This window comes from Phocoena sinus, chromosome 13 (genome assembly GCF_008692025.1).
Source record: "Phocoena sinus isolate mPhoSin1 chromosome 13, mPhoSin1.pri, whole genome shotgun sequence".
NCBI classification, from domain to species: Eukaryota; Metazoa; Chordata; class Mammalia; order Artiodactyla; family Phocoenidae; genus Phocoena; species Phocoena sinus.
Genome location: NC_045775.1, coordinates 41,892,052 through 41,919,377, shown reverse-complemented (window position 1 = coordinate 41,919,377; position 27,326 = coordinate 41,892,052). Strand labels below are relative to the sequence as shown.

Here is a 27,326-nt window from a genome sequence, read left to right as displayed (position 1 = left end):
CCACTGAATTGCTACCCAGCATCTTCTTTCTTGTGTGCATGACCTCCTCAGGCCAGGCTTTTTCTGCTTGCTCCTGCTCTGCTCTGGGAATTGTTCCGTTGCTGCCACACCACAAGGGGTTATGAAAAGTTCTGTCAGGCTAAGAAAGCTCCCAGCATGTCTGAATCTACTATGCATCTATTTCGTCTCAAGGATATCACTGCTGCCTCTGGGTTCTCTTGAGGAAATGCACACAGATCAATATTACTTTCCTCAACCTACATGAGGTTTTGGCATCCACCAGGGCTCAGACCTCAAGTCAGATCACTATGTCCTCTATTGGGCAACGACTATATTCAAACTTCTTCTCCTCCAATTTTCTCTCCTGCTTGCCCACATGAGGGGCAGGAAAGCTTTACTCTTCTCATGTAATTGCCTGTATGTTCTGTCTATTTCACTCCTCTAAGAGTCTTGAATTTTAAGGATCAAATACATAAAGATAACTTTATATCTTTGGTCTCTGAGGCAAATAAAACACAATCACTTGAAATTTAAGTGAGAGAAAAGACTAAGGAGAGAAAGGAAATATGGAAGGGAAAAATCAAATGTTTCAAAAATAGTATCCTATTTCAGATCAAAAACATGCTTTCCTTTAATATTAAGAATGATGGTTAATAGTCAATAGATGTTTCCTTTTATTTAAAAGGTGAGGGAAGTAAGCATATCCAGTACCTTCAGTACAAACTATGCAGGATCAGTGGCATCCTAGTGTAATACTTAGAGCTTTAGTTAGTAGGTCAGGGACCTAAGTTCTCAGTTTTGTTTTTTGTTTCTTTTTTTGTGGTACGCAGGCCTCTCACTGTTGTGGGCTCTCCCGTTGCGGAGCACAGGCTCCGGACGCGCAGGCTCAGCGGCCGTGGCTCACGGGCCCAGCCGCTCCGCGGCATGTGGGATCTTCCCGGACCAGGGCACAGACCCGTGTCCCCTGCATCGGCAGGTGGACTCTCAACCACTGCGCCTCCAGGAAGCCCAGTTCTGTTTTTATGGCTAAATGACTTTAAGCAAGCTTAGTTTTCTCATCAGTACAATCAGGGGTGTTCTGTGTGTTGCTTGATTTTTACCCTACTTACCAGGTTAGCCTATTACTGTTTTATGGATGGTGGCAGAAGACACAAGCTTTCTGGGTCAGACACCAAGCACTTTATTACTCATGACTTAACAGTGTGAGCATCAGCATGTGTATCAGTTCTCCTTCCTCCCAAGTCCCATGAAAACAATACAGAGGGGCCCAGAGAGCATTAGGAATATAGGAGTTTTGTGTTACAGTGGGAGAAGGTAACGTGAAAGTTAAATAAAATGGTTAACGTGAGAGAGTAAATCCAAATGACAATGCAAAGTCAGAGAAGTAAGTAGCTAAATAGAATATGTTACCAGGACTTGTAAACAGGAGTAGTATATTATGGAAATTTGGGGTCACCCTCCTTATGTTCTGCATTGATTATTTACTAGAGTCAGTTAATTACATCTACTCAGTGCTACACAGATATGATGAATAATCTTTAATAGAAAAGAAACAGAATCAAACTTGGATTGCAGTCTCTTTTTTTAAGTAGTTGTCCATAAAGTTGGGAAATCTTAAACGTAGAGACATGAAGATGACAAGCAGAGCAAAGTGTCCCACTAGAAACTGTAATAAAATTGGGGAAAATTAATTGATAACTTGTCAATAGATCCCAGAACAGCATAAAGAATTCAGAGTGGTATGCCTTTACCTAAAAGATGAAATACTTGAAAAGGAATGGAATATTCAGGTATATATAGTCTACTATGGGAGTGAGTTAGTGAACAAGTTAGGTGCAAGCAAGGATATTAGGTTCAAGCATACTAGAAAAGGCAATTTTAGACATTAGACATTTAGAATTCATTGAGCTTCTAGTTAACAGAAAGGCCTAGAACTCTCTAAGCAGAATGTAGATTTGATAATAACACCTGCTAACATCTACTACATATTTTCATTCTGAAAGATTCTTTCCATTATTTTATCTCATTTAATCCTCACACAACCCTATGGAATAGGTTTTATTGCTCCCATTTTAGAAATGAGATTACTAATGATCAGAGAAACTAAAAAAAAAAAAAAAAAAAAAGCTCAAAGCCATAGAGTCGGTAAATAACTGGACTTGGATTTTATTGGGTTGGCCAAAAAATTCTTTTGGGTTCTTCCATAATATCTTATGGAAAAACGTGAACGAACTTTTTGGCCAACCCAATAATTCAGGGACCACTTCATGGTACATGTTCCTTCCATTTGGCCACACTGTATCGAACTCACTTAAGTTCTCTGTGGAAATAGCTTCTAGAAATTGCTTCTAGTGCTGATGTATTATTCAAACACCTCTATTGTTTTGTACTTTTTTTTTTACATCTTTATTTGAGTATAATTGCTTTACAATGGTGTGTTAGTTTCTGCTTTATAACAAAGTGAATCAGTTATACATATACATATGTTCCCATATCTCTTCCCTCTTGCGTCTCCCTCCCTCCCACCCTCCCTATCCCACCCCTCCAGGGGGTCACAAAGCACCGAGCTGATATCCCTGTGCTATACGGCTGCTTCCCACTAGCTATCTGCCTTACGTTTGTTAGTGTATATATGTCCATGCCTCTCTCTCGCTTTCTCACAGCTCACCCTTCCCCCTCCCCAAATCCTCAAGTCCATTCTCTAGTAGGTCTGTGTCTTTATTCCTGTCTTACCCCTAGGTTCTTCATGACATTTTTTTTTCTTAAATTCCATATATATGTGTTAGCGTATGGTATTTGTCTTTCTCTTTCTGACTTACTTCACTCTGTATGACAGACTCTAGGTCTATCCACCTCATTACAAATGGCTCAATTTCATTTCTTTTTATGGCCGAGTAATATTCCATTGCACATCTTCTTTATCCATTCATCCGATGATGGGCACTTACGTTGTTTCCATCTCCGGGCTATTGTAAATAGAGCTGCAATGAACATTTTGGTACATGACTCTTTTTGAATTTTGGTTTTCTCAGGGTATATGCCCAGTAGTGGGGTTGCTGAACCAATTCACATTCCCACCAGCAGTGCAAGAGTGTTCCCTTTTCTCCACACCCTCTCCAGCATTTATTGTTTCTAGATTTTTTGATGATGGCCATTCTGACTGGTGTGAGATGATATCTCATTGTAGTTTTGATTTGCATTTCTCTAATGATTAATGATGTTGAGCATTCTTTCATGTGTTTGTTGGCAGTCTGTATATCTTTTCTGGAGAAATGTCTATTTAGGTTTTCTGCCCGTTTTTGGATTGGGTTGTTTGTTTTTTTCTTATTGAGCTGCATGAGCTGCTTGTAAATTCTGGAAATTAATCCTTTGTCAGTTGCTTCATTTGCAAATATTTTCTCCCAGTCTGAGGGTTGTCTTTTTGTCTTGTTTATGGTTTCCTTTGTTGTGCAAAAGCTTTGAAGTTTCATTAGGTCCCATGTGTTTATTTTTGTTTTTATTTCCATTTCTCTAGGAGGTGGGTCAAAAAGGATCTTGCTGTGATTTATGTCATAGAGTGTTCTGCCTATGTTTTCCTCTAAGAGTTTGATAGTTTCTGGCCTTACATTTAGGTCTTTAATCCATTTTGAGCTTATTTTTGTGTATGGTGTTAGGGAGTGATCTAATCTCATACTGTTACATGTACCTGTCCAGTTTTCCCAGCACCACTTATTGAAGAGGCTGTCCTTTCTCCATTGTACATTCCTGCCTCCTTTATCAAAGATAAGGTGACCATATGTGTGTGGGTTTACCTCTGGGCTTTCTATCCTGTTCCACTGATCTTTCTGTTTTTGTGCCAGTACCATACTGTCTTGATTACTGTAGCTTTGTAGTATAGTCTGAAGTCAGGAAGCCTGATTCCTCCAGCCTCGTTTTTCGTTCTCAAGATTGCTTTGGCTATTCGGGGTCTTTTGTGTTTCCATACTAATTGTGAAAGTTTTTGTTCTAGTTGTGTGAAAAATGCCAGTGGTAGTTTGATAGGGATTGCATTGAATCTGTAGATTGCTTTAGGTAGTAGAGTCATTTTCACAATGTTGATTCTTCCAATCCAAGAACATGGTATATCTCTCCATCTATTTGTATCATCTTTAATTTCTTTCATCAGTGTCTTATAATTTTCTGCATACAGGTCTTTTGTCTCCTTAGGTAGGTTTATTCCTAGATATTTTATTCATTTTGTTGCAATGGTAAATGGGAGTGTTTTCTTGATTTCACTTTCAGATTTTTCATCATTAGTGTATAGGAATGCCAGAGATTTCTGTGCATTAATTTTGTGTCCTGCTACTTTACCACATTCATTGATTAGCTCTTAGTAGTTTCCTGATAGCACCTTTAGGATTCTCTATGTATAGTATCATGTCATCTGCAAACAGTGACAGCTTTACTTCTTCTTTTCTGATTTGGATTCCTTTTATTTCCTTTTCTTCTCTGATTGCTGTGGCTAAAACTTCCAAAACTATGATGAATAAGAGTGGTGAGAGTGGGCAACCTTGTCTTGTTCCTGATCTTAGTGGAAATGCTTTCAGTTTTTCACCATTGAGGACAATGTTGGCTGTAGGTTTGTCATGTATGGCCTTTATTATGTTGAGGAAAGTTCCTTCTATGCCTACTTTCTGCAGGGTTTTTTTCATAAATGGGTGTTGAATTTTGTTGAAAGCTTTCTCTGCATCTATTGAGATGATCATATGGTTTTTCTCCTTCAGTTTGTTAATATGCTTTATCACATTGATAGATTTGCGTATATTGAAGAATCCTTGCATTCTGGGAATAAACCCCACTTGATTATGGTGTATCATCCTTCTAATGTGCTGTTGGATTCTGTTTGCTAGTATTTTGTTGAGGATTTTTGCATCTATGTTCATTATAGATGAACCTGTAGTTTTCTTTCTTTGTGACATCCTTGTCTGGTTTTGGTATCAGGGTGATGGTGGCCTCGTAGAATGAGTTTGGGAGTGTTCCTCCCTCTGCTTTATTTTGGAAGAGTTTGAGAAGGATAGGTGTTAGCTCTTCTCTAAATGTTTCATAGAATTTGCCTGTGAAGCCATCTGGTCCTGGGCTTTTGTTTGTTGGAAGATTTTTAATCACAGTTTCAATTTCAGTGCTTGTGATTGGTCTGTTCATATTTTCTATTTCTTCCTGATTCAGTCTTGGCAGGTTGTGCATTTCTAAGAATTTGTCCATTTCTTCCAGATTGTCTATTTTATTGGCATAGAGTTGCTTGTAGTAATCTCTCATGATATTTTGTATTTCTGCAGTGTCAGTTGTTACTTCTCCTTTTTTCATTTCTAATTCTATTGATTTGAGTCTTCTCCCTTTTTTTCTTGATGAGTCTGGCTAATGGTTTATCAATTTTCTTTATCTTCTCAAAGAACCAGCTTTTAGTGTTACTGATCTTTGTTATCATTTCCTTCATTTCTTTTTCATTTATTTCTGATCTGATTTTTATGATTTCTTTCCTTCTGCTAACTTTGGGGTTTTTTTGTTCTTCTTTCTCTAATTGCTTGAGGTGCAAGGTTAGGTTGTTTATTCGAGATGTTTCCTGTTTCTTAAGGTAGGATTGTATTGCGATAAACTTCCCTCTTAGAACTGCTTTTGCTGCATCCCATAGATTTTGGGTCGTCGTGTCTCCACTGTCATTTGTTTCTAGGTATTTTTTAATTTCCTTTTTGATTTCTTCAGTGATCACTTCGTTATTAAGTAGTGTATTGTTTAGCCTCCATGTGTTTGTATTTTTTACAGATCTTTTCCTGTAATTGATATCTAGTCTCATAGTGTTGTGGTCGGAAAAGATACTTGATACAATTTCAATTTTCTTAAATTTACCAAGGCTTGATATGTGACCCAAGATATGATCTATCCTGGAGAATGTTCCATGAGCACTTGAGAAAAATATGTATTCTGTGTTTTTGGATGGAATGTCCTATAAATATCAATTATGTCCATCTTGTTTAATGTATCATTTAAAGCTTGTGTTTCCTTATTTATTTTCATTTTGGATGATCTGTCCATTGGTGAAAGTGGGGTGTTATAGTCCCCTACTATGAATGTGTTACTGTCGATTTCCCCTTTTATGGCTGTTAGTATTTGCCTTATGTATCGAGGTGCTCCTATGTTGGGTGCATAAATATTTACAATTGTTATATCTTCTTCTTGGATCGATCCCCTTGATCATTATGTAGTGTCATTCTTTGTCTCTTCTAATAGTCTTTATTTTAAAGTCTATTTTGTCTGATATGAGAATTGCTACTCCAGCTTTCTTTTGGTTTCCATTTGCATGAAATAACTTTTTCCATCTCCTCACTTTCAGTCTGTATGTGTCTCTAGGTCTGAAGTGGGTCTCTTGTGGACAGCAAATATATGGGTCTTGTTTTTGTATCCATTCAGCCAATCTGTGTCTTTTGGTGGGAGCATTTAGTCCATTTACATTTAAGGTAATTATCAATATGTATGTTCATATTCCCATTTTCTTAATTGTTTTGGGTTCGTTATTGTAGGTCTTTTACTTCTCTTGTGTTTCTTGCCTAGAGAAGTTCCTTTAGCAGTTGTTGTAAAGCTGGTTTGGTGGTGCTGAACTCTCTCAGCTTTTGCTTGTCTGTAAAGGTTTTAATTTCTCCATCAAATGTGAATGAGATCCTTGCTGGGTAGAGTAATTTTGGTTGAAGGTTTTTCTCCTTCATCACTTCAAATATGTCCTGCCAGTCCCTTCTGGCTAGCAGAGTTTCTGCTGAAAGATCTGCTGTTAACCTTATGGGGATTCCCTTGTGTGTTATTTTCCCCTTGCTGCTTTTAATATGTTTTCTTTGTATTTAATTTTTGACAGTTTGATTAATATGTGTCTTGGCGTATTTCTCCTTGGATTTATCCTGTATGGGACTCTCTGTGCTTCCTGGACTTGATTAACTATTTCCTTTCCCATATTAGGGAAGTTCTCAACTATAATCTCTTCAAATATTTTCTCAGTCCCTTTCTTTTTCTCTTCTTCTTCTGGAACCCCTATAATTCAAATGTTGGTGCGTTTGATGTTGTCCCAGAGGTCTCTGAGACTGTCCTCAGTTCTTTTCGTTCTTTTTTCTTTATTCTGCTCTGCAGTAGTTATTTCCACTATTTTATCTTCCAGGTCACTTATGTGTTCTTCTGCCTCAGTTATTCTGCTATTGATCCCATCTAGAGTATTTTTAATTTCATTTATTGTGTTGTTCATCGTTGTTTGTTTCATCTTTAGTTCTTCTAGGTCCTTGTTAAATGTTTCTTGCATTTTATCTATTATATTTCCAAGATTTTGGATCATTTTTACTATCATTATTCTGAATTCTTTTTCAGGTAGACTGCCTATTTCCTCTTCATTTGTTAGGTCTGGTGGGTTTTTATCTTGCTCCTTCATCTGCTGTATGTTTTTCTGTCTTCTCATTTTGCTTATCTTACTGTGTTTGGGGTCTCCTTTTTGCAGGCTGCAGGTTTGTAGTTCCCGTTGTTTTTGGCATCTCTCCCCAGTGGCTAAGGTTGGTTCAGTGGGTTGTGTAGGCTTCCTGGTAGAGGGGACTAGCGCCAGTGTTCTGGTGGATGAGGCTGGATCTTGTCTTTCTGGTGGGCAGGTCCACGTCTGGTGTGTGTTTTGGGGTGTCTGTGGCCTTATTATGATTTTAGGCAGCCTCTCTGCTAATGGGTGGGGTTGTGTTTCTGTCTTGCTAGTTGTTTGGCATAGGATGTCCAGCACTGTAGCTTGCTGGTCGTTGAGTGAAGCTGGGTGCTGGTGTTGAGATGGAGATCTCTGGGAGATTTTCGCTGTTTGATAATATGTGGAGCTGGGAGGTCTCTTGTGGACCAGTGTCCTGAAGTTGGCTCTCCCTCCTCAGAGGCACAGCACTGACTCTTGGCTGCAGCACCAAGAGCCTTTCATCCACACGGCTCAGAATAAAAGGGAGAAAAAGTAGAAAGAAAGAATTAGTAGAAGTAGAAAGAAAGAAAGAAAGAAAGAAAGGAGGGAGGGAGGAAGGAAGGAAGGAGGGAAGGAAGAAAAAAAGAGATAAAGTAAAATAAAATAAAGTTAAAATATAATAAAGTTATTAGAATAAGAAAATAATTATTAAGAGAAAAAAAGAAAAAAAATTAAAAAACAAATAAATGGATGGATAGAACCCTAGGACAAATGGTGGAAGCAAAGCTATACAGACAAAATCTCACACAGAAGCATACACATACACACTCACAAAAAGAGGAAAAGGGGAAAAAATTCATAAATCTTGCTCTCAAAGTCCACCTCCTCAATTTGGGATGATGCGTTGTCCAAAGGAGGGAAGGAAGGAAAGAAAGAAAGAAAGAAAGAAGATTAAAATAAAGTTATTAAAATAAAAAATAATTATTAAGGAAAAAAATGAAAAAAAAAAAAAAAACCGGACGGATAGAACCCTAGGACAAATGGCGGAAGCAAAGCTATACTGACAAAATGTCACACAAAGGCATACACATACACACTCACAAAAAAAGGAAAAGGGGAAAAAATCATAAATCTTGCTCTCAAAGTCCACCTCCTCAATTTGGGATGATTCGTTGTCCATTCAGGTACTCCACAGATGCAGGTACATCAAGTTGATTGTGGAGCTTTAATCCGCTGCTTCTGAGGCTGCCGGGAGAGATTTCCCTTTCTCTTCTTTGTTCTCACGGCTCCCAGGGGCTCAGCTTTGGATTGGGCCCCGCCTCTGCGTGTAGGTCGCCGGAGGGCGTCTGTTCTTCGCTCAGACAAGACGGCGTTAAAGGAGCCGCTGATTCGGGGGCTCTGGCTCACTCAGGCCTGGGGGGAGGGAGGGGCACGGAGTGCGGGGCGGGCCTGCGGCGGCAGAGGCCGGCGTGACGTTGCACCAGCCTGAGGCGCACCGTGCGTTCTCCCGGGGAAGTTGTCCCTGGATCACGGGACCCAGGCAGTGGCAGGCCGCACAGGCTCCCCGGAAGTGGGGTGTGGATAGTGACCTGTGCTCGCACACGCACACAGGCTTCTTGGTGGTGGCAGCAGCAGCCTCAGCGTCTCATGCCCGTCTTTGGGGTCCGCGCTTTTAGCCGCAGCTCGCGCCCGTCTCTGGAGCTCCTTTAAGCAGCGCTCTTAATCCCCTCTCCTCACGCACCAGGAAACAAAGAGGGAAGAAAACGTCTCTTGCCTCTTCGGCAGGTCCAGACTTTTCCCCAGACTCCCTCCCGGCTAGCCGTGGCGCACTAGCCCCCTGCAGGCTGTGTTCACGCCGCCAACCCCAGTCCTCTCCCGGCGCTCCGACCGAGGCCCGAGCCTCAGCTCCCAGCCCCGCCCGCCCTGGCGGGTGAGCAGACAAGCCTCTCGGGCTGGTGAATGCCGGTCGGCACCGATCCTCTGTGCGGGAATCTCTCCGCTTTGCCCTCCGCACCCCTGTTGCTGCGCTCTCCTCCGCGGATCCGGAGCTTTCCCCCTCCGCCACCCGCAGTCTCCGCCTGCGAAGGAACTTCCTAGTGTGTGGAAAGCTTTGCTCCTTCATAGCGCCCTCCCAGTGGTATAGTTCCCATCCCTATTCTTTTGTCTCTGTTTTTTCTTTTGCCCTACCCAGGTACGTGGGAGGTTTCTTGCCTTTTGGGAGGTCTGAGGTCTTCTGCCAGCGTTTAGTAGGTGTTCTGTAGGAGTTGTTCCACGTGTAGATGTATTTCTGGTGTATCTGTGGGAAGGAAGGTGATCTCTGTGTCTTACTCTTCCGCCATCTTCCCCTGTTTTGTACTTTTAAGAAAATATATAGTCATTAATTTACTTTTTAAAATTAATTTAATGAAAAATAAACCTACTTTTTTGTGTGTTCTACTGTTGTTTAAAGTCAATGTTAAGTTACTTTTGTGACCAAAATTTTTGTCTTCCCACAGGTGACTTGTATATAGGAGGAGTGGCCAAGGAAACATATAAATCCTTGCCGAAACTCGTCCATGCCAAGGAGGGCTTTCAAGGCTGCCTGGCATCAGTTGATCTAAATGGACGGCTTCCAGACCTCATCTCAGATGCTCTTTTCTGCAATGGACAGATTGAGAGAGGCTGTGAAGGTACTAGATCTTTGTTATCACACTCAAAATAATTCTAATTCCACCTATAAATGAGAACAGCAAAATTCTCTGGCAGGCAATATTTTCATTTCTGACAATTGACCAAACCCCCAGTTACGGCTTAAAAGTCCTTATTCATGTTTTAAACTTTTCATCCCATAAATCTTAAATTTTCTGGACTGTTTGCAAACCTAGACTAATGCCTGATATAAAATGGGAGCTATGGATCTTGTTATTTTCTGCTTCTTTGCATTCTTTAGTTCACCTAATTAGTGTGCTAATCACTTCTGCAGTGCTTTCGTTATAGCATTAAATAAATACTCCACTTGGACTAGAAAAACATATTTACTCCAGCAAATGTTAATCAATTTGAGCCTGCTTTTTGACATCTACATTCAATAGGATACAACAAGAGAATAACATTCAGATACCCATTCTCAAATCATGGTTTGGGTTGTTTCTACCTGGCAGCAAGAGTGTCTCCCACATATTATCAGTTTGTTTTAGCAAAAATTGGTTTCTTCTGTTACCCAAAGCTAATATTCCATACTTCAGAAATGTGCTCAAGTATCTTTCTGTACTTTCGTGTTCTCTATCAGACTAAGATCTGTAGGAGTACTTTTTGATTGCTACTTTCATTTTAGATAATTTTCACTTCAACACCTCAGGTTATTTGAGCCAATTCTCCCTCCACAAATGCAATTTAATCACATTATCCTGAATTTTGTAGCTGTGAATGTGTTGCTGCTTCTCTTTTAATGTTGAATACAGTTTGGGCCATTTTGAAAATTTTAGATTCATAAGGAAATTTCATATGGGGGAAGCGAAGAAAGATGTGAATTCCTGTCTCCCAGGAGATTATGAATCATGTCTTCTTAGCCGAAATAATGCTATTAGATTTAGCAATTACCTAAGTACATGTAAATTTTTTATTTGGAAATACATTTTTTTCTCTCTGTAACATATGTTTCCCTGAAAAGTCAGGTGAAATTCAAATTGTGTTTTAATCACGCCAGAGGATAAGATTATTTAATGGAAATCTTTGTTGAGTTCATTTTTAATGTTTTGCTGTATTTATTTACTTTGTTTCAAATTTTGGTATAAATGCCCTTTTGTGAAACAAAGGGAAACTATGTGTTTTCTCCTTTTACCAATTTAGCAAAGGAAACAAAATTGTTAAGTGAGTAAATTCTCTCTAGTGGATGGAGACAAAAATGTGGGACATAACTTTGATTCTTGGAGGTGATCTAATAAGTGAGAATATATGGGGTTTTTTTTTGTTTTTTTTAAAGGTACTGCAAAATCTTCTGAAAACATTTTTCAAACATAGGCCTTTCGGGCTTCCCTGGTGGCACAGTGGTTGAGAGTCTGCCTGCCAATGCAAGGGACGCGGGTTCGTGCCCCGGACCGGGAGGATCCCACATGCCGCGGAGCGGCTGGGCCCGTGAGCCATGGCCGCTGAGCCTGCGCGTCCCGAGCCTGTGCTCCGCAACGGGAGAGGCCACAACAGTGAGAGGCCCGCGTATCGCAAAAAAAAAAAAAAAAAAAAAAAAAAAAATAGGCCTTTCTACAAGTTGCCCGGTAAATTCTCACCTACAAGAAATGGTGGGAGCAGACAGACACATTCACAGCTAAACACTCACAAGATAGTAAACCAAACCCACACACATGACCTCCCACCACTGGCACATAATGTGAGTGGGTGAGTGGAAGGGAAAACTAATAAGAAATGTACTGAGAAAGTGTATTTACAGAAATAAAATTTGGTGTTATTTTCCATCATAACCTAATAAGCAATTTGGTTGAGGTGATTGTACATCTTCTTGGGTAATTTTAAACTATGGTTTGAACATCTGAAATCATTCAGTAGATTATGACATTGGCTCCTTCCTTACCTTATCTAGTTTGCTTTAATATCTGAGCTTTAATAATTCTCACCCTCTTTTACTCCCTTTTCTTTTATTTTTAGAATGTTGCCATGCTCCTGCCTTTCTGCCTTGACACTTCCCTGATTTTTTTCATTCCAATGTCAAGGTTAACAATTTTTAATGTATGATTATTTCTGTCCTCTGTGGTTCCTAGGAATAATCTCAGATGTACCTGTCAGAGGTGTAATTGATGAGATATACGTATTTTTAGGATTGGTGGTCAACTTCTAGATTCTCAATACATTATTTCTCTAAAGATTGTTCTCATGGGATTTTGAGCTCAAACCACATTGGAGTCACTTAACTTCCATATGAATAGAAATAGTTTAAATTTGACATCACTAAATGATATCTTGTCAAGATTTTCCACCATTTCTACCCAAGACCCACAAATGTCTAAAGTTCTTTCATGTAAAAAATCATTGGCCTTCTCTCAATAATCACTTGCTCCCTTTCATCTCTGACTTATTTCAGTGAGTAATAGCTGACTTTACACACCACGTTAGCTAGCAGAGGGAACTTACCTTGTCCTTTTCCCTTTACATTAATGTTTCTCAACTTGAGCAAGTATTGGAATCACCTGGAAAATTGTTACAACCCATGTTACTTGACACCAACCCAAGGTTTCTGATTCAGTAGGTCTAGGATGGGGCTCTAGAATTTACATTTCTAGCAAGTTCCTAAATGATGCTGCTGCTTTTGGTCTGACACCAGACTTTGAAAATTACTGCCTGGAAAGGCATTGACCTGCTTACTTAAGAGAAAATAGAGACTGGCAATCCACCAATAATCAGGCTCAGTTAAGCTGAATACTGAGTCAAGATAACTTCCATACATGAAGTCAGTGAAACAGTTTTTAATCTAGGCACTTGCATAGACTCACAACATTCAACACTGGAATTGCACTATAAGCTACAGAAATACTTCACTATTAAAGCTACCATCGATTAAGCACTGGTAGCAGTAAGTTTACATATGCAATTTCATTTCCCAAAACTCTATCAATTAGGTATTACTGTTTTGTTTTTTTTTTTAGAAGAGTAAATTGAGCCTTAGAGGTGTAAGGTGACCTTCCTAAGGTCACACAGCACGTAAGTGGATGATGGAAGCTTTGAACCCAATTTTGCCTTACTTGAAATCCCAGGCATCTAAGCAGTTTCCTATATTGTTTCTTTGGTTTCCAGACATTGTAGTTTTACCTTCACTTTCCTTTCCTTTTCAAACATCCTTATTATTTTTTTTTTTATTTTTTTATTTTTCGGTACGCGGGCCTCTCACTGTTGTGGCCTCTCCCGTTCCGGAGCACAGGCTCCGGACGCGCAGGCTCAGCGGCCATGGCTCACGGGCCCAGCCGCTCCACGGCATGTGGGATCTTCCCGGACCGGGGCACGAACCCGTGTCCCCTGCATCGGCAGGCGGACTCTCAACCACTGCGCCACCAGGGAAGCTCCCATATCCTTATTTTTAACCACTTAATACAAATATCCTTGTGGCTTGCTCCCAATTTTATTCACTGATAAAATAAAAAGGACATTATATAACTAAAAAGGAAATATAAATTCAGGGTTTTGTCTTGTGAAAATGACTCTCAATGTTTAAATATTTTTCAAGAAGGTGAGTACTTTAAAAAATGTGACTTGTCAGGCATAGGCATGCATTCACTTGTAATACCTGAATATATAAAGACTGTTGTGATAATGGAAAACATAATAAAGCATGTCTTTATGCTCACATAAAGGCTTGGCAGCTACTCTGAGTGGCTGCTCTACAATATGGGCAGGCAAGTTAATTTTTAGAATTGCAATTTTACCATTTTTAGAGTTAAGCATTATTTTGCAATTGTATTTCTGATAATTTTTGCAAATAGAAAAACAAAAACACGGCTCTTCATCAGTTCTTGCTCCTGCTCTTTCCTTCTGCTGGGCAAGTCAGGGGAATAGTATCCTTTGATAACACAGCCCCTGACCCAGGCTGGGCTTGTACCAGAGGGAGGACTGTGCTAAGGAATATTGCTTTGAGGTTTTTTTTTTAAACAAGTATTAATTATTTTCAGTCTTTAATGCCATGGAATAAAGATCATTGGACCACTTACCTCTCACAGATTGGAAGAAAAACAAAAACTGAGCAAGTTAGTGTCTCTTAGCTCTTTGATGCAATAGGTGAGAAAAACTATTATATCCATTCAGGTCTCCCAGGCCTGGGAGATTTTTATTATTATTAAAAATGACTATTATTTTTGTTATTATTACTACACTGATTATTATTATTACTATTATTATTATTATTATATAATTAGTAGTTACAGTATTATGATTTCTGAATTTGTAAAAATTCATATTGAATGTTTAGGCTACATTCAATAACTTCTTAGGAAGAATACCGTGACTAAGACATTTATAATAAAATTATGGTTGTAAGGAGGATGTTTAAAATTGATGTTTATAGGAACATCAATTTGTACAAAATCTAATCACAGATAATTCTCATGTATTCACTAGAGCAGTTACCTCAAAGGCTCTCAGTGTTAATAGCATCTAATTAGTCTGGTGTCTATTTTTGTATTTTCATAAAACCTAAGATTGTGTTTACTAGAAAATATCTTCAGTTTATACTCTAAAGGTATTGAGGTAGATGGTGTTCCCTTCCCACCTAAGATAACCCTTATTAGTGAGGTTCTACTGTAATAAATATTCACAGGGCAGTATTTAAGAGTTGAAGACAGTTATAGAGGAAGAGAAAATATAGATGTAACTCTGAGATCTGTAAGAAATCTATACCCAGTCTGGTAAAAGCAAAGATAAATACTCCACGTTGCAATCTTGTAAAGGAATTTTCTTTATGGGGAATTATACTGCAATTTGTTTCTTCCATCCTTTACTTTTTCTTTCATCTACCAAATGGTGTATACATTTTGATAGTTTGGTGTCACTGTAAGGTCCAACTGTTGACAGAGAATGGCTGGCATTACAGTTTTAAGCCTTAACTACAATAGCAAGATAAAAGACCTAGAGGGAAAAAAATAGAAAGGGATAATTGGTCTTCTGATGACCATCGTCTACACTGTATCTGCATGTGACAAATCTTCAACTAAGCAATGCAGTCACTTTGTGTCATCGGCTCAGTTAACCATAATATAAATACATATATAGTGAAATTCTAATCAATTATCGCTTTCTTGGTTTTGGCTTCTCTTAAGATTTATGGTTGTTAATTATTAATTTGTTTGCTCTACATAGCATTTCTCTCCCCCTTTACAGCAGCATGCTTTTTTGAATCTGAATGTTCTTCTATGTTTGCCCCATTTCAGTATTGCTTACTAACATTTAATATATTTTGCTTTTTTTTTTTTAATTTTGCTGACAAAGTTGCATTGATGAAAGCTGACTTGCAAGGTAGATAGCCCTGTGTGTATAAAACAAGACTGAAACCCCGTAATACACAGTGGAAACCTCAAAATAACATTTTTACATTTTTGCAGTAACTGTTATTTGAAGTTTTCATTTTTCCCCTTCTTGAATGTTGTGCAAGAAACTTCATTTTGTAGCATAGTTTGCATAAAGGCTTTCAGTCTTGAATGTTTGTATAGTGATTACCTTTAGTGCTTTGATCATCCTTTTTTTAGTTCTTTGTTTTTCAGTGTTCTAGTCAAGATTCTTTAGAAATAGACTAGCATTCTTTTTACTTGTATGTTACATGGGGGCATGTCATTTATACAGAGTTTTTAGTTTTATGTTTAATTGCATGAAATTGTTAAAGCATGTGGATTGATACTTGCCAACATACCTATCCAAAACACCCAGCAATCATAACTTTATTCATAGTTTGTGCAGGAAAACTTCTAGAAACTTATAGGACATTTTTGTATAACTCTCTTCAGTGGTTCCTTTTTTTTTTTTTTTTTTTTTTTTTTTTTTGCTAATCTGTATCTCAGTTTCATGAAGTTATAATCTCCATCTCTCATGGTGTCTCTACCCATTGGTCAGAAGTTAAGGAGATCCATGCGTTTTTCTAAAGTCCAAACAGTGAGAGAGAATTATTGATGAAGGAATGAGATCACCTGCTACCATGATCATACGAGAAGCTATGTGCTTGCTTTTACTATTTGCTGGTCTAGTTTACTATTATAATGTATTTTGTCCTGTATTTGAAACTTGAGAAACCTTTATATTACAGCTTCTCTGTTCCTAATTCAGGTGTGTGAACTAGAACTTTCCAAACTAGTTTGGTCATGTACTTTGAGGTGTTGGCAACTACTAAATGTGACCTAGCTCATGTGTGAAACACTTTTAGATTTTTTTAAAGAACCCAAGTTGCTTTTGGATTGTTTTCAGGGCCCAGCACAACCTGCCAGGAGGACTCATGTTCCAACCAAGGCGTGTGCTTGCAGCAGTGGGACGGCTTCAGCTGTGACTGTAGCATGACTTCCTTCAGCGGGCCACTCTGCAATGACCGTAAGTTCCCCTCTGAGTGTAGACTGATGCTCGTCGTTGCTTCCAGTTACTGTTTGATATCCCGGGTCTAAAGCTGGGAGTCTTTATATTATCCATGAATAAGTTAAACTGTCATAACCAGGAGGAGCATTTGGTTCCACAGAAAGGTCATGTTTGAAATACTAAAGTATCAATGAAGGATGCCATTAGCCAAAATCTGTGATGATGGTGATTCTTTGGTCTTCAACTCTTTGTTGGAATTTTTTAAATTGCTAATGGTCACCTTGTCGAAAATAATTTTTTCATTTCCTGTATGTGACACCCCTCCCCTAGTTTTTGAAAGAGGCTCCATGATGCTTTTTATTAAGTAATATTTCATTTCATAAGATTATATCTTGAGGGCTGGAATTTTAGTGAATTGACAGGTTCATTATGTTTCTCTCTCTACATCTTTTCAAGCCCATACTGCCTTTTACATTAAAAAACAGTATGTTTAAACTTTGTCCTTCAACTACTTTCCCTTATGTTTGTGTTTGTGTTTTTTCCCCTTTAGTCTCACAGTATAAGCATGACAGGGGACATCCCTGGCAATGCCGTGGTTAAGATTTCACCGTCCAGTGCAGGGGGTGTGGGTCAGGGAGCTAAGATCCCACATGCCTTGTGGCCAAAAAAAAAAAAAAACAAAACAAACATAAAACAGAAGCAATATTGAACAAATTCAATAAAGGCTTTAAAAATGGTCCACATCGAAAAAATAAAAAAATTACATTAAAAAAATAAGCATGACAAAGAAACACGACATTCACATTATATTATGGAATATTTGTGAGTACCTAATTTATGCGATAGCAGTGTGGATTTTGAGACCATATTAACTGGTATGTGGGATGAAGTTCTGTTTCTTAACTTTCAAATAGATACTGCTTTACAACACTTCATCAAAATGATAATACAAGGGTTTCCTACAAAACTTTGCATTCCACTCTCTTGAGAAAATATATCTGACAGAGCCTTCTGGTTGTAAAATATAGTCCATGCTTATGTTGTAAATGCTACAACATTGAAGAAAAAGCTCTCGGATGGTGGGATAGCAGATGAGATGATTGAAGGTTTGGGCTTCCAAGCAAAGGCTGAGCTTGAGTATGGATTTAAAGAAAGACTAGAGCTTGTTCATTTTGACCTTTATCTATTTGAGGCTCTGTTCATGTCAGTAGATATGTGTATCATAAGGTTGAAGATGGGGTCAAACCAGAACGTGTTATTGAACTGAGTTGTTGCAGCCTAGCAATATAGTACAATTTCCTAGCTATCTTCAGGTTTCCTCTCCAAAATATTGAATATAGGAAGAACAAGCAACTGATACAAAGTAAATAGTACTTGGAAGAGACATGTAAAGGTCATACCACCACAGAAGAAGAAATATTTAGTCTTCATCCTACCAGTGAGCTCTTCCATTACAAGAATTACAAGAAACTTGAAGCCACAAACACATATTCAAACCATCACACATTTGCAAACACTGTATTTCTGCAAATCAAATCATTCTTACAAACATTAAACCACATTTAGAGTTATGTAAGTAACCTTATGTAAAGAGTCAATAAATACTTATATGTACATAAAGAAAAGCAAATCAAAGAAACTATATATCCTTTTAATAAAGATATGTAAATAGAATAGTAACGTCCTGCAGTTGCTCCTGCCCCAGAGAAAATAACATCAACTTATTTTCAAGGACAAACAGAAGACTGATAATTTGTTATGATTTTATTATGACAATTTTAAAATCCTGAGTATGATCCTGACAGATGTAGCTGAGAGAGCTTTTGTTTTGCGTGAAACTGGTTTTCATTTTGCTAAACAACTTTCTCTGCCAAACTTTGTGCTTAGTCTAGTTTCCATGTTTTACAAAACAGTTGTTATTTGGTTGTGTCAGATTGTGTATCCTCTTATAGCAGTTAAGTACAAAGAATATAATTTTCTCTAGACAGTTCCTAAAGGAACATCAAGGTCCTGCCTTAAGTATCATGCTGTCTTCAAATCATTTTTACAGAAAATTATTTGAATGCTGCTCTTGGGTGATAGTAGTGGTGATGACAATGATAAGGCTATTTGTTATTTTCTTGTAAATAAGGTAACTGTCGTTCAATAAATATGTCTGCTGATATGCCTCTAGCACAGATCAGCATTAAAATTACTTTGGAGGGCTCTCAGAATACATGCATTTTGATTAAGTCATTATCTCTTTGTGGGTTTTCTGGAAATGTGAAATAGTTTTCTTGGCTTGTACACTGGTGTTTTGGTAGTGAGGATATATATGTACGTACAAATCAGTATTTAAAAGCAAATCTTATTTTCATATCAACTCTAATTTGTAGAAGGTACAATAGTGACAGTTACCTTGAAGACATACAATTGATATGGCAATAAAAGTAGCATGCCACATTTTCTTCACTTTTTAAATTGATCAAAACAAGCCTTGGGCTTCCCTGGTGGCGCAGTGGTTGAGAGTCTGCCTGCCGATGCAGGGGACACGGGTTCGTGCCCCGGTCCGGGAAGATCCCACATGCCGCGGAGCGGCTGGGCCCATGAGCCATGGCCGCTGAGCCTGCGCTTCTGGAGCCTGTGCTCCGCAATGGGAGAGGCCACAACAGTGAGAGGCCCACATACCGCAAAAAAAAAAAAAAAAACAAGCCTTATCTCTACATCTCACTGCTTTTCTGTAAGGTGCGCAAATAAAATTAGTGTGATTCCTGGGATTTTAACAAGATCCTTTTCTGTATAGAGGTTGACTTTTTTTTTAATGAAGCCATTTAGGACATTTTGTTTCTTAATGAAATTTTCTTCTCCACGCTTAGATATTTATCCATAAATTCTGTGGCTGCAGCTGTCAACTGCATAGAAAACGAAAAAAGGAAGATAGAAACAAAGCTTTTTTTAAAGAAAGGGAAAGAACACACCACATTGTAAATGAGATCTTCCCACCCCCACCCCTGCCCCCTACAGACCTTCTAAAAGTCATCTCTCTGATAATTTTCACAGAGTTAGAGTAACTAGAAAATTTTATTTATATTAGCCTGGAGACATAATTAATGGGAAGATAGGAATAAGTTTTCTCCTGTAAGTGTAATCCTGGATAAATCATACTAATTAATGAAGTTAAAGGAATCTTTCAAAAAGAAGAGGTACTTAGGCAAAGTGATGCCAAAGGCTACTTTTAAAGAAAAGTGTTTGTGAAACCCTTTCTTCCCTGGCAAGTTGCCATCTAAATGACCTACTCATTGACAAAAATAATTGCTCTGTGTGTGTGTGTGTGTGCGCGCGTGCGTGCGTGTGTGTGTAACTCCTTAATTCTTCCATATCTGTACCATATTTTAGGTCCCCAATATAATTTTTCTGGCTCATTGTAGCAATATCTTGGTTGAGTTTCCCCCTTCTTATCCCTCTCTCATCCAATCCATCCTATGCCTCCTTACCAGTTTTGTTCTTTCTTCCTGTTCTCCCTAGTTTAAATATCACAAGCTCTTCCTGATTCTCCTAACGGGAGACAATGCTTTCTCTCCTCTGACCTCTGTAGAACTTTGTTTATGCTTTTTTATCAGCCATCACTTTCTACCTTATAGTTACTTATGTTTGGTCTTATCTCCCAGGAACAATAATCCTTTTTGCGGGGGGAGGGGTTCATAAGCCCAATGTTTTGTACCTTATGTTGCATATAACTGTTGATAATAGTAACCCATTAAATCAGTGTTGACTAGATGCATGAATCTTGCATAAGGATTTCTAGGACATCCTCAGTGGTCAACAGTACTCTCCAAATTCATCAGTTCAGAGTTCGTGAACCTCCATGGTCTGACCCTAGCTTTTGTTTTCATTCTTATCTATTGTAGAACTTTGTCAATATGGCATGTTACCGCCAGTTAACTTATGGTGTCTGAGCAACATTACACTTTCCCAGTTTCCTCACCATTGCTTATGCTAATTTCTCCTCCTGGGGAATGCACTCCTTCCACCTAGAATGCATTCCTTTCACTATATCTGCTTGAAGAAATGTAATTTCATTTTTCAATCATTACCTAAACTGCTTCATCCCATGGAAACTTCCCTGGCCCTCTGAGCTGGGCCTACTTTCCCTCTTCTGGACTCTTAGAGCAACTGTTTTTGCACTTAGCAGTTAGATTTGTGAACTTTCTCTTGGATGTAACTACTTACTGAGTGCATGCTGTGTGCCAGGTCTGTGTTAAGAGTTGATATTCATTGCATTAAATCTACATATCACCTGTTCATGCTTGTGCACGCACACCATCATCAGACCATTGTGCTACAGTAATCCTTTTTTGCATCTACCCTGTGGTCCAGAGTAGAATGTAACCATACTAGCTAATTTAATGTCAGGTTGGGGAAGATGAATATGGCTATGATCATATGGAAAATAGTGAACATAATAACACTGTCCCATTACATTAGTGTGGAAACGTTGGGTGCCAAATTACAGTTCAGCTTCAATGGTGTCTGTTACCATAAGGGATTAATACATCAGAGTGCTGTTATTTTGGTGCTAGGAGGGTGAGGGCATTGCCATTAAAAGACTATTTTCAGACTTCTAAACTTTGCCGAAAGAAAATCTTTGTGGTAAGAATTCATCATATCTTTTGTATGAGAATTAGTATTGTTCATTGAAACAAGGATGGAATACATTTGACTGTGACTTGTTACCATGGCATTTTAAAGTATCTTCAGCTTTTTTTGTCACCTTCTTTTGTTGTTTGAAAAGAGAATCCAATACCCAGTATTTGAGCATCAATATCAGAACTACTGGAAATGAATCATAACATACATAAAAATAACTTGAGTCAAAGTAACATTGTTTCTCTCCAATGTAGATCTGCCAGTAGTATTAAGCTGTGAGCTGATTTGCTACTGATGCCATTTATGGCTGGATAAAATTTAGCAATTAGCTATGTCCACAGCCAGATCCTCATTGTGAGTATGATGAATCTTATCTACCTTAAATCATTCAAGCATTTCTAAATGGCGGCCCTGAAGTTGTTGAAAGCAATTCATAAGTAATATTTACTAATAATGCTTTAGAAAAACCAATGCATAAAAAGAAGCATTAGTCTCTTTTCATATTGCAGTTGGGCAAATGACAGTTTTAAGCTGTATCTATATAAGAAAATTTAAGTGGGAAGGAAAGTCCCCAAACAGTGGAGTGTAGAGTATTGCTGTATTTGAATTACTCAGATTAGTCCCGTATATTTTTCAGCAGCTGAATGATCCATGATTCTAAGTAGCCTTTTGCTCTGTGTAACTGGTATCAATTTGGCCCCAGAAGTCAAGAAAGAAGGCCCAATCGATTTTTTTTTTTTTTTTTTTTTACCCCTGCTAGTACTCTCTAGTTTTTCTGGCTTGCTGAAAAATCTGACTTTGTGGACCTTGATTTTGCTCTTACATCGGTGCTCTTCACTGTAGGCCTTATAAATGTAAATACGAAAGTAGCCTTTGATGTGGTAATACTGTCACATCCCACAAGAACGCAGCTAGACCAGGGCTCCGTGGAGAGAAGTTTTCACCAGTCACCTTTGTTAACTGTCCTTAAGGGGTTACAGTGGTTCCGGTTCTCACAAGGTGCTGTTTCAGAGAGCTTTAGGACCCTAGTCTCTGAATAATTTTTTTTTCATGTGAGTGCATTGTGTTTAGGCTTCTGACTTTGCTGTTCAGTGGCGCGACACAGCGCGTGCAGAATCCAGGCTGCGGTGGGAGACTGCCTGAATCTGAGGTGCTCATTTTTGAAACTTGAGGCCTTTGGGTTTACTCTTACGTTTCAAATGGATCTTACTTCCCCAGAAATGATGCACTGAAAGCCCTTGTAAACAAACTGAAGATTTATCATGGTGAATTCTCAGAACCCTGCATATACTAAATAAGTATAAACAATAAATTGTTTAATCAAGAAGATATACGAAGAGTAAAATGTTAGGTAATTGTCCAAATTTATGGAATCTGATTATCCTGGGTAGTTTTTAAAAGAAGGAGTGTAAGATTAAAAAGAATAAGTTTAGTTTTTGTGAGATAGATATTTGATTTTTAAAAAAGAATAAAATTGCAGTTGAATTTGGAAGGAAGTGGCTGGATCAGGCATAAGTTGTTTATATAGTTTGTTGCTGTGCATATACCTGACTAGTGCATAAGAAGGACTACAGAATAATTTTACGTAGATCACACCAACATATTTTAATGTGAATCACATACTTAATAGGTGTTATATGCATGTTGTTTATATATTATAAACCTTATCTTTTCAGTCTTCACAAATATTATTTTCAATTTTCAAGTGAGGATATTGAGGCATGAGCAGTTTAATAACTTCTTTGGGCTGAAATGACTGGTAATTGACACAGAAAGAATTTGAATGTAAGTTAGACGAACTTCAAGCCCGTATTCTTACTTGCACCCAAGTTCTTCCCAGAAAGGGATAGAACAGAGAAGTTAGTAATGACTGATGTTTAACGTTGTGGACTTTTTTTCCATCCTCATCTGACTCTTGATTCTTATATTTAATTGTAGGCATTGTGTTGCATGAAACATGCTCTTCCCCTTAACTGCTCAGTTCTGCTTCCAAAGATGAGTTAACAATTCATAGCTGTTGAAAGCATACTGTCATTAACTTTCAGTTCTTTTATAAAAAGTCACTGATTATGAAAATAGAGATGGGAATTTTCTGTGTTGTTTCTATGACAGCCTGGGTTTCTCAAAAATAATAATTTAATATTTGATAATGAAGTCAGGCAAAATACTTCCCAAGATTCTTTTACTTGAATCAGATTCACAATGTATATTACGGGAAAGGAGGAGCAAAGATTCAGAATTGCGCTGACCACCGAATCGGCGCCAAGTGTTTGATTATGTTGATTACATCCCAGTTTTCTCTTTATGCAGTGTTGAGGCAGAAAGGGAAAAAAAAAATGAAGTCAGAGGTTAGCAGTGTGGCCTTTAAAGGGTTTGGGAAGATTCACAGGGATAACACAAGAGAATGCATGAAGCCCAAGTCATGAAAAGTGCCTACAGGATTAGTAGTAAAGACCAACTGTCCCTTGTATTTGTAGGGAAGGGAAAGAAAGCTCAGGGGAAATGTGCAGAGCCCAGAAAAAAAGGTCATGATAAAAATAATGCTGTGCTTGCATTAACGAATAATTCTAGTAGTAAGGAAAAAGGTATTACTGTGAAGAAAATGCACCTTGCCCAGCAATCCTTTTTCCTTCCCTGAACAAAGCATTCTGTGTCTTTAATGAGATTTACTGTAGCAATTAAAACGTTTAGGAATCTTTTATGGGGAGGAATTATGGTATCCTCTGTAGCTCAGTGCTATTATACATTGTTACTTCTCTGGTAGCACTCTGCAGCAGCATAAAGTACAAGGATGCTTGTTAGCTCTGGGTATTGTGGAGTGTATGATTTTAATGACCCTAATGATCTAAATTCACATCTCTCAGAAATGGCCTGTGGAGCCTGAGGCTTAATCTCCCCAGGATTTGGTGAGATAGGAAGGTACAAAGGCGTTTCTTAACTTGAAATGATTTCAGAATGAAACAAGTCATAAAAGGATGAGCTGATATAGAAGGATGTTAAAAAAAAAATGGGTCGTGAACAAGGAGGCGGCTGTGTTTGACGGAGACTGGAAACTGTGTTTGTGTAGGTGTGAATGCTTCTTATAAATATATAACATATGACCCTTTAGGGAGAGAAACAGATGGAATACGTAGCGGGAAATAAAGGATACATTTTGCTTGGTTTCTTCGCTCAGATGGAACAGGATGTATTTTAATATTTGGCATCTCCTGTTGGGAAGCTTTCAGGGCCTCATCTGGATTCCAGCAGCTCAGGACAATGCTGACATTGGGAATAGTGCTGGGTAAAAGCAGGCCTTTGAATACGATTGCAAAGCTTCTCCGGGTCGTGACTTGATGCATAAATATTTCAACCACGTTTCATGTCGAATCCTTGATGGTCACTTGAACGCCCAACATGAGGGAACCCAGAACCAAGGATCCGGATTCATGCAATCATCACACCCTCAGAGTAAGGCTGTGTTCTGAAACCGGGGTTCATCTTCCATGACATCAATCACAAATCTGCTGTCCTAGGTCCTATGCAAGGCAAGTGCTCCATTTTACTAAACTACAAACAGAAAGGTGTCAGAGAATTATCATTTCCTCTCAGCTGCAGGAGACATCACAGAAGTACTTAAACTGGATTTTGGTTATGTCAAGTACATTCCTTTCATTGACAGTGACAACAATTCTGTAAGTCAGAGCTTGGAAGCATTTTTAGTGCTGTTGAAGTGTGAAAGGTAAAAACCTAAGGTTCTTAAAATTAAATCTCATGAAACTAAAATTGATCTATGGAGTACAGTGTAAGAGGCTGCTTCCTGGGTTGAGAAGGCAGTCTCCCTTCTGGAATTCAGTGCCTACAAGGTATAATGATGATGATGATGACACTTTTGTTTTTTTCTTTAAACACTGAGTCCCTGAAAGCTATATTGGTGCAAAATCAAATGGAGTACGTGTTCAGTACAAGCTATCGTTTATGGTTTTCAGGTCACTTGGAAAATCCTCTCCCCATAACCCCAATATCTCCTTTTCTAACGTTGCCAGTAGGTTTTGTCGGCATTCATTTCCCTAGCATTCCTGTATTCTTTCACTCAACATTTAAGGTTGTCCACAGCCTTGCTCGACAAACACAACTGTACCCTGTGCCTCGTATGCTCAGGCATCAACTGTTTGATACTGACATGTATAGAGAGACGTGGGTGTGGTCACTGAATGCTCTCTACATGTTCACCTCTGCTGAACGAGCCCCTCATTCGATTGTCTTCCTCCTCCCTGACTTCCACGCTTCCTAAGAAAATTCATCCCGTAGAGGTGACCCAGCTCAGATCAAGTTCATCCAGAGTAGGACAGTCTTCAGTTAGTGATTTATCAGCTTCTGAGTCTCCAGTTACTGTCTAACCTGTGTCTTTTTATGTGTGTATGCCTTTAATTCCCAGCTGTATTTTACATCCCATTCTTCTATTTTCGGTATTATTTCTCACAGTAAATGTTCTGCAATACTTGAAGATCGGTGTCTTGAAGCCTCCGTTAGTTACCTAATTTTTTTAAACACTTTATTTTTTAGAGAAGTTTTAGGTTCACAGCAAATTAAGAGGAAAGTACAGAGATTTCCCGTATGCCCCCCATCCCCACACATGCGTTGCGTTCCTCATTACCAACAGCCCTCACCAGAGTGGTACATTGGTTACAATTAATGGACCTACACTGACACATCGTAACCACCTAAAGTCCATAATTTACAAGGTAACTGATGTGTGTGCCCATCCCTAAAGTTCTCTAACATATATGTATATGCATATTATATGATATCTGACAGGGATAGTGTATTATGTTTTATCATATTACTGTAAATACATTTTTCATGATCTTTATTCCTAATAGTAAAGACCCATGTGGAAGTAGAGTCTTACATAGCTAGAAAGAAAGTGCTTTGAGTAAAGATGTGTGTGTTTCTCTGGGGGGGTGTGGTTAGGTTTGTGTGTCTGTACAAGTGCACATACCATGGGAGATGGATTTAAAAACATCACTTTCTGTTTTCTTCAAATTCCGCTGATGTCCTGCTTTGTGTATTATCACATTAAATCTAACAAATTCTGAGACCTTTCGTTGTTTCAAAGTAACTATTTTTTGTTCAGTTTTCTTTTTTCTCATTAATTGGCTGATACCTGTAGGAATAATGACATTATTATGAAATGCTGCACTGCTTGTTTGATCTCTTCTAGCTAAGCTTTACAATTTTGCAATGTTGGGATGTTTTTCTAGCAATAACATAAGTCTCTGGGGGGAAAAGGATACTATTTCTCCTATAATAGCATAGCACTGATTTAGTTAGCTCACCAGTGTGTCCTTGAAGAATTCTCTAAATGTTGCCTTTGCAACAGCTCTGGAAGAGCCAAGTGCCATACGATGTTATATAGGTGGAATTCAAAATATTCTTGTTTTTTTCCTTTCCATATTAAATATGATGAAGATATCATTTGTGTATACAAGTGTACCAAGTGCAAGAGGCACACTTGGCCTTATTGCTCTGGTTCAGTAATTTAGGAGAATTTGCCTAATGTCAGCTTAATAGGATCATGGACATTTTCTACCTCTCAGTCAGGACGTAGAACCACAATCAGTGTGCCAGGTCCATAATGACAGCCTCAGAAATAGAACTTGCTTGGTTGTTGGAGAGGTTGAGAAAGGGTATAAAAAAGAAATTCCAAGTATACTAGAATTTGTCTACCTAAATCAAAGAGAAGGTTGTAAAATGAACAGGCTGGGCTAAATCAGCGGTTCCCAAAATGTGGTTCTTGGACCCACATTGTCAACGTGACCTGTGAATTTGTTAGAAATGAATATTCCTACATTCCAGACCTCCTGAATTAGACACTGTTAGGTGGGACCATATGAAATCTGTATTTTAAGAGCCTCCAGATAATTCTGATAGACCCCAAAATTTGAGAACTGTCAGACCAGATGACCTCTAGACCCATCTTGTTAGTTCTATGCTTTCCATATAACAAAAACTTTATTTAATGGAACAAAGGAAGTTTGCCTGAAGAATTCTTACAAGTAAAACACCATGACTAGAGGTGGTTTAAGTACAGTCTTGGCTATTTCCTTCATGGTAATTGAAAACAACTAACAAATTTTCATTTTGATAATTAGCCTCTTCAGCAGGCTGGCAGTCTTAAAAATGTTTGAAAAGTTCCCACTCACACTACGCATGCTGTGAAAAATCTAGTTCAAGGCAAAACTTTCCCTGCAGTGTAAGGAAATTGACTAAATCC

General features: G+C 38.4%; 1 protein-coding gene across 15 annotated transcripts in view; it reads left to right on the top strand.

Moving 5' to 3' along the window:
* Positions 1-27,326, top strand: part of NRXN1 (neurexin 1) — a 1,148,195-nt gene that overhangs the window by 595,164 nt on the left and 525,705 nt on the right. For all 15 annotated transcript variants that reach the window (XM_032653219.1, XM_032653220.1, XM_032653228.1 and 12 more), the window contains 2 exons: positions 9,910-10,083; positions 16,343-16,462. In XM_032653219.1, the coding sequence (XP_032509110.1) occupies positions 9,910-10,083; positions 16,343-16,462 (294 nt within the window). The remainder of the gene's footprint in view (positions 1-9,909; positions 10,084-16,342; positions 16,463-27,326) is intronic.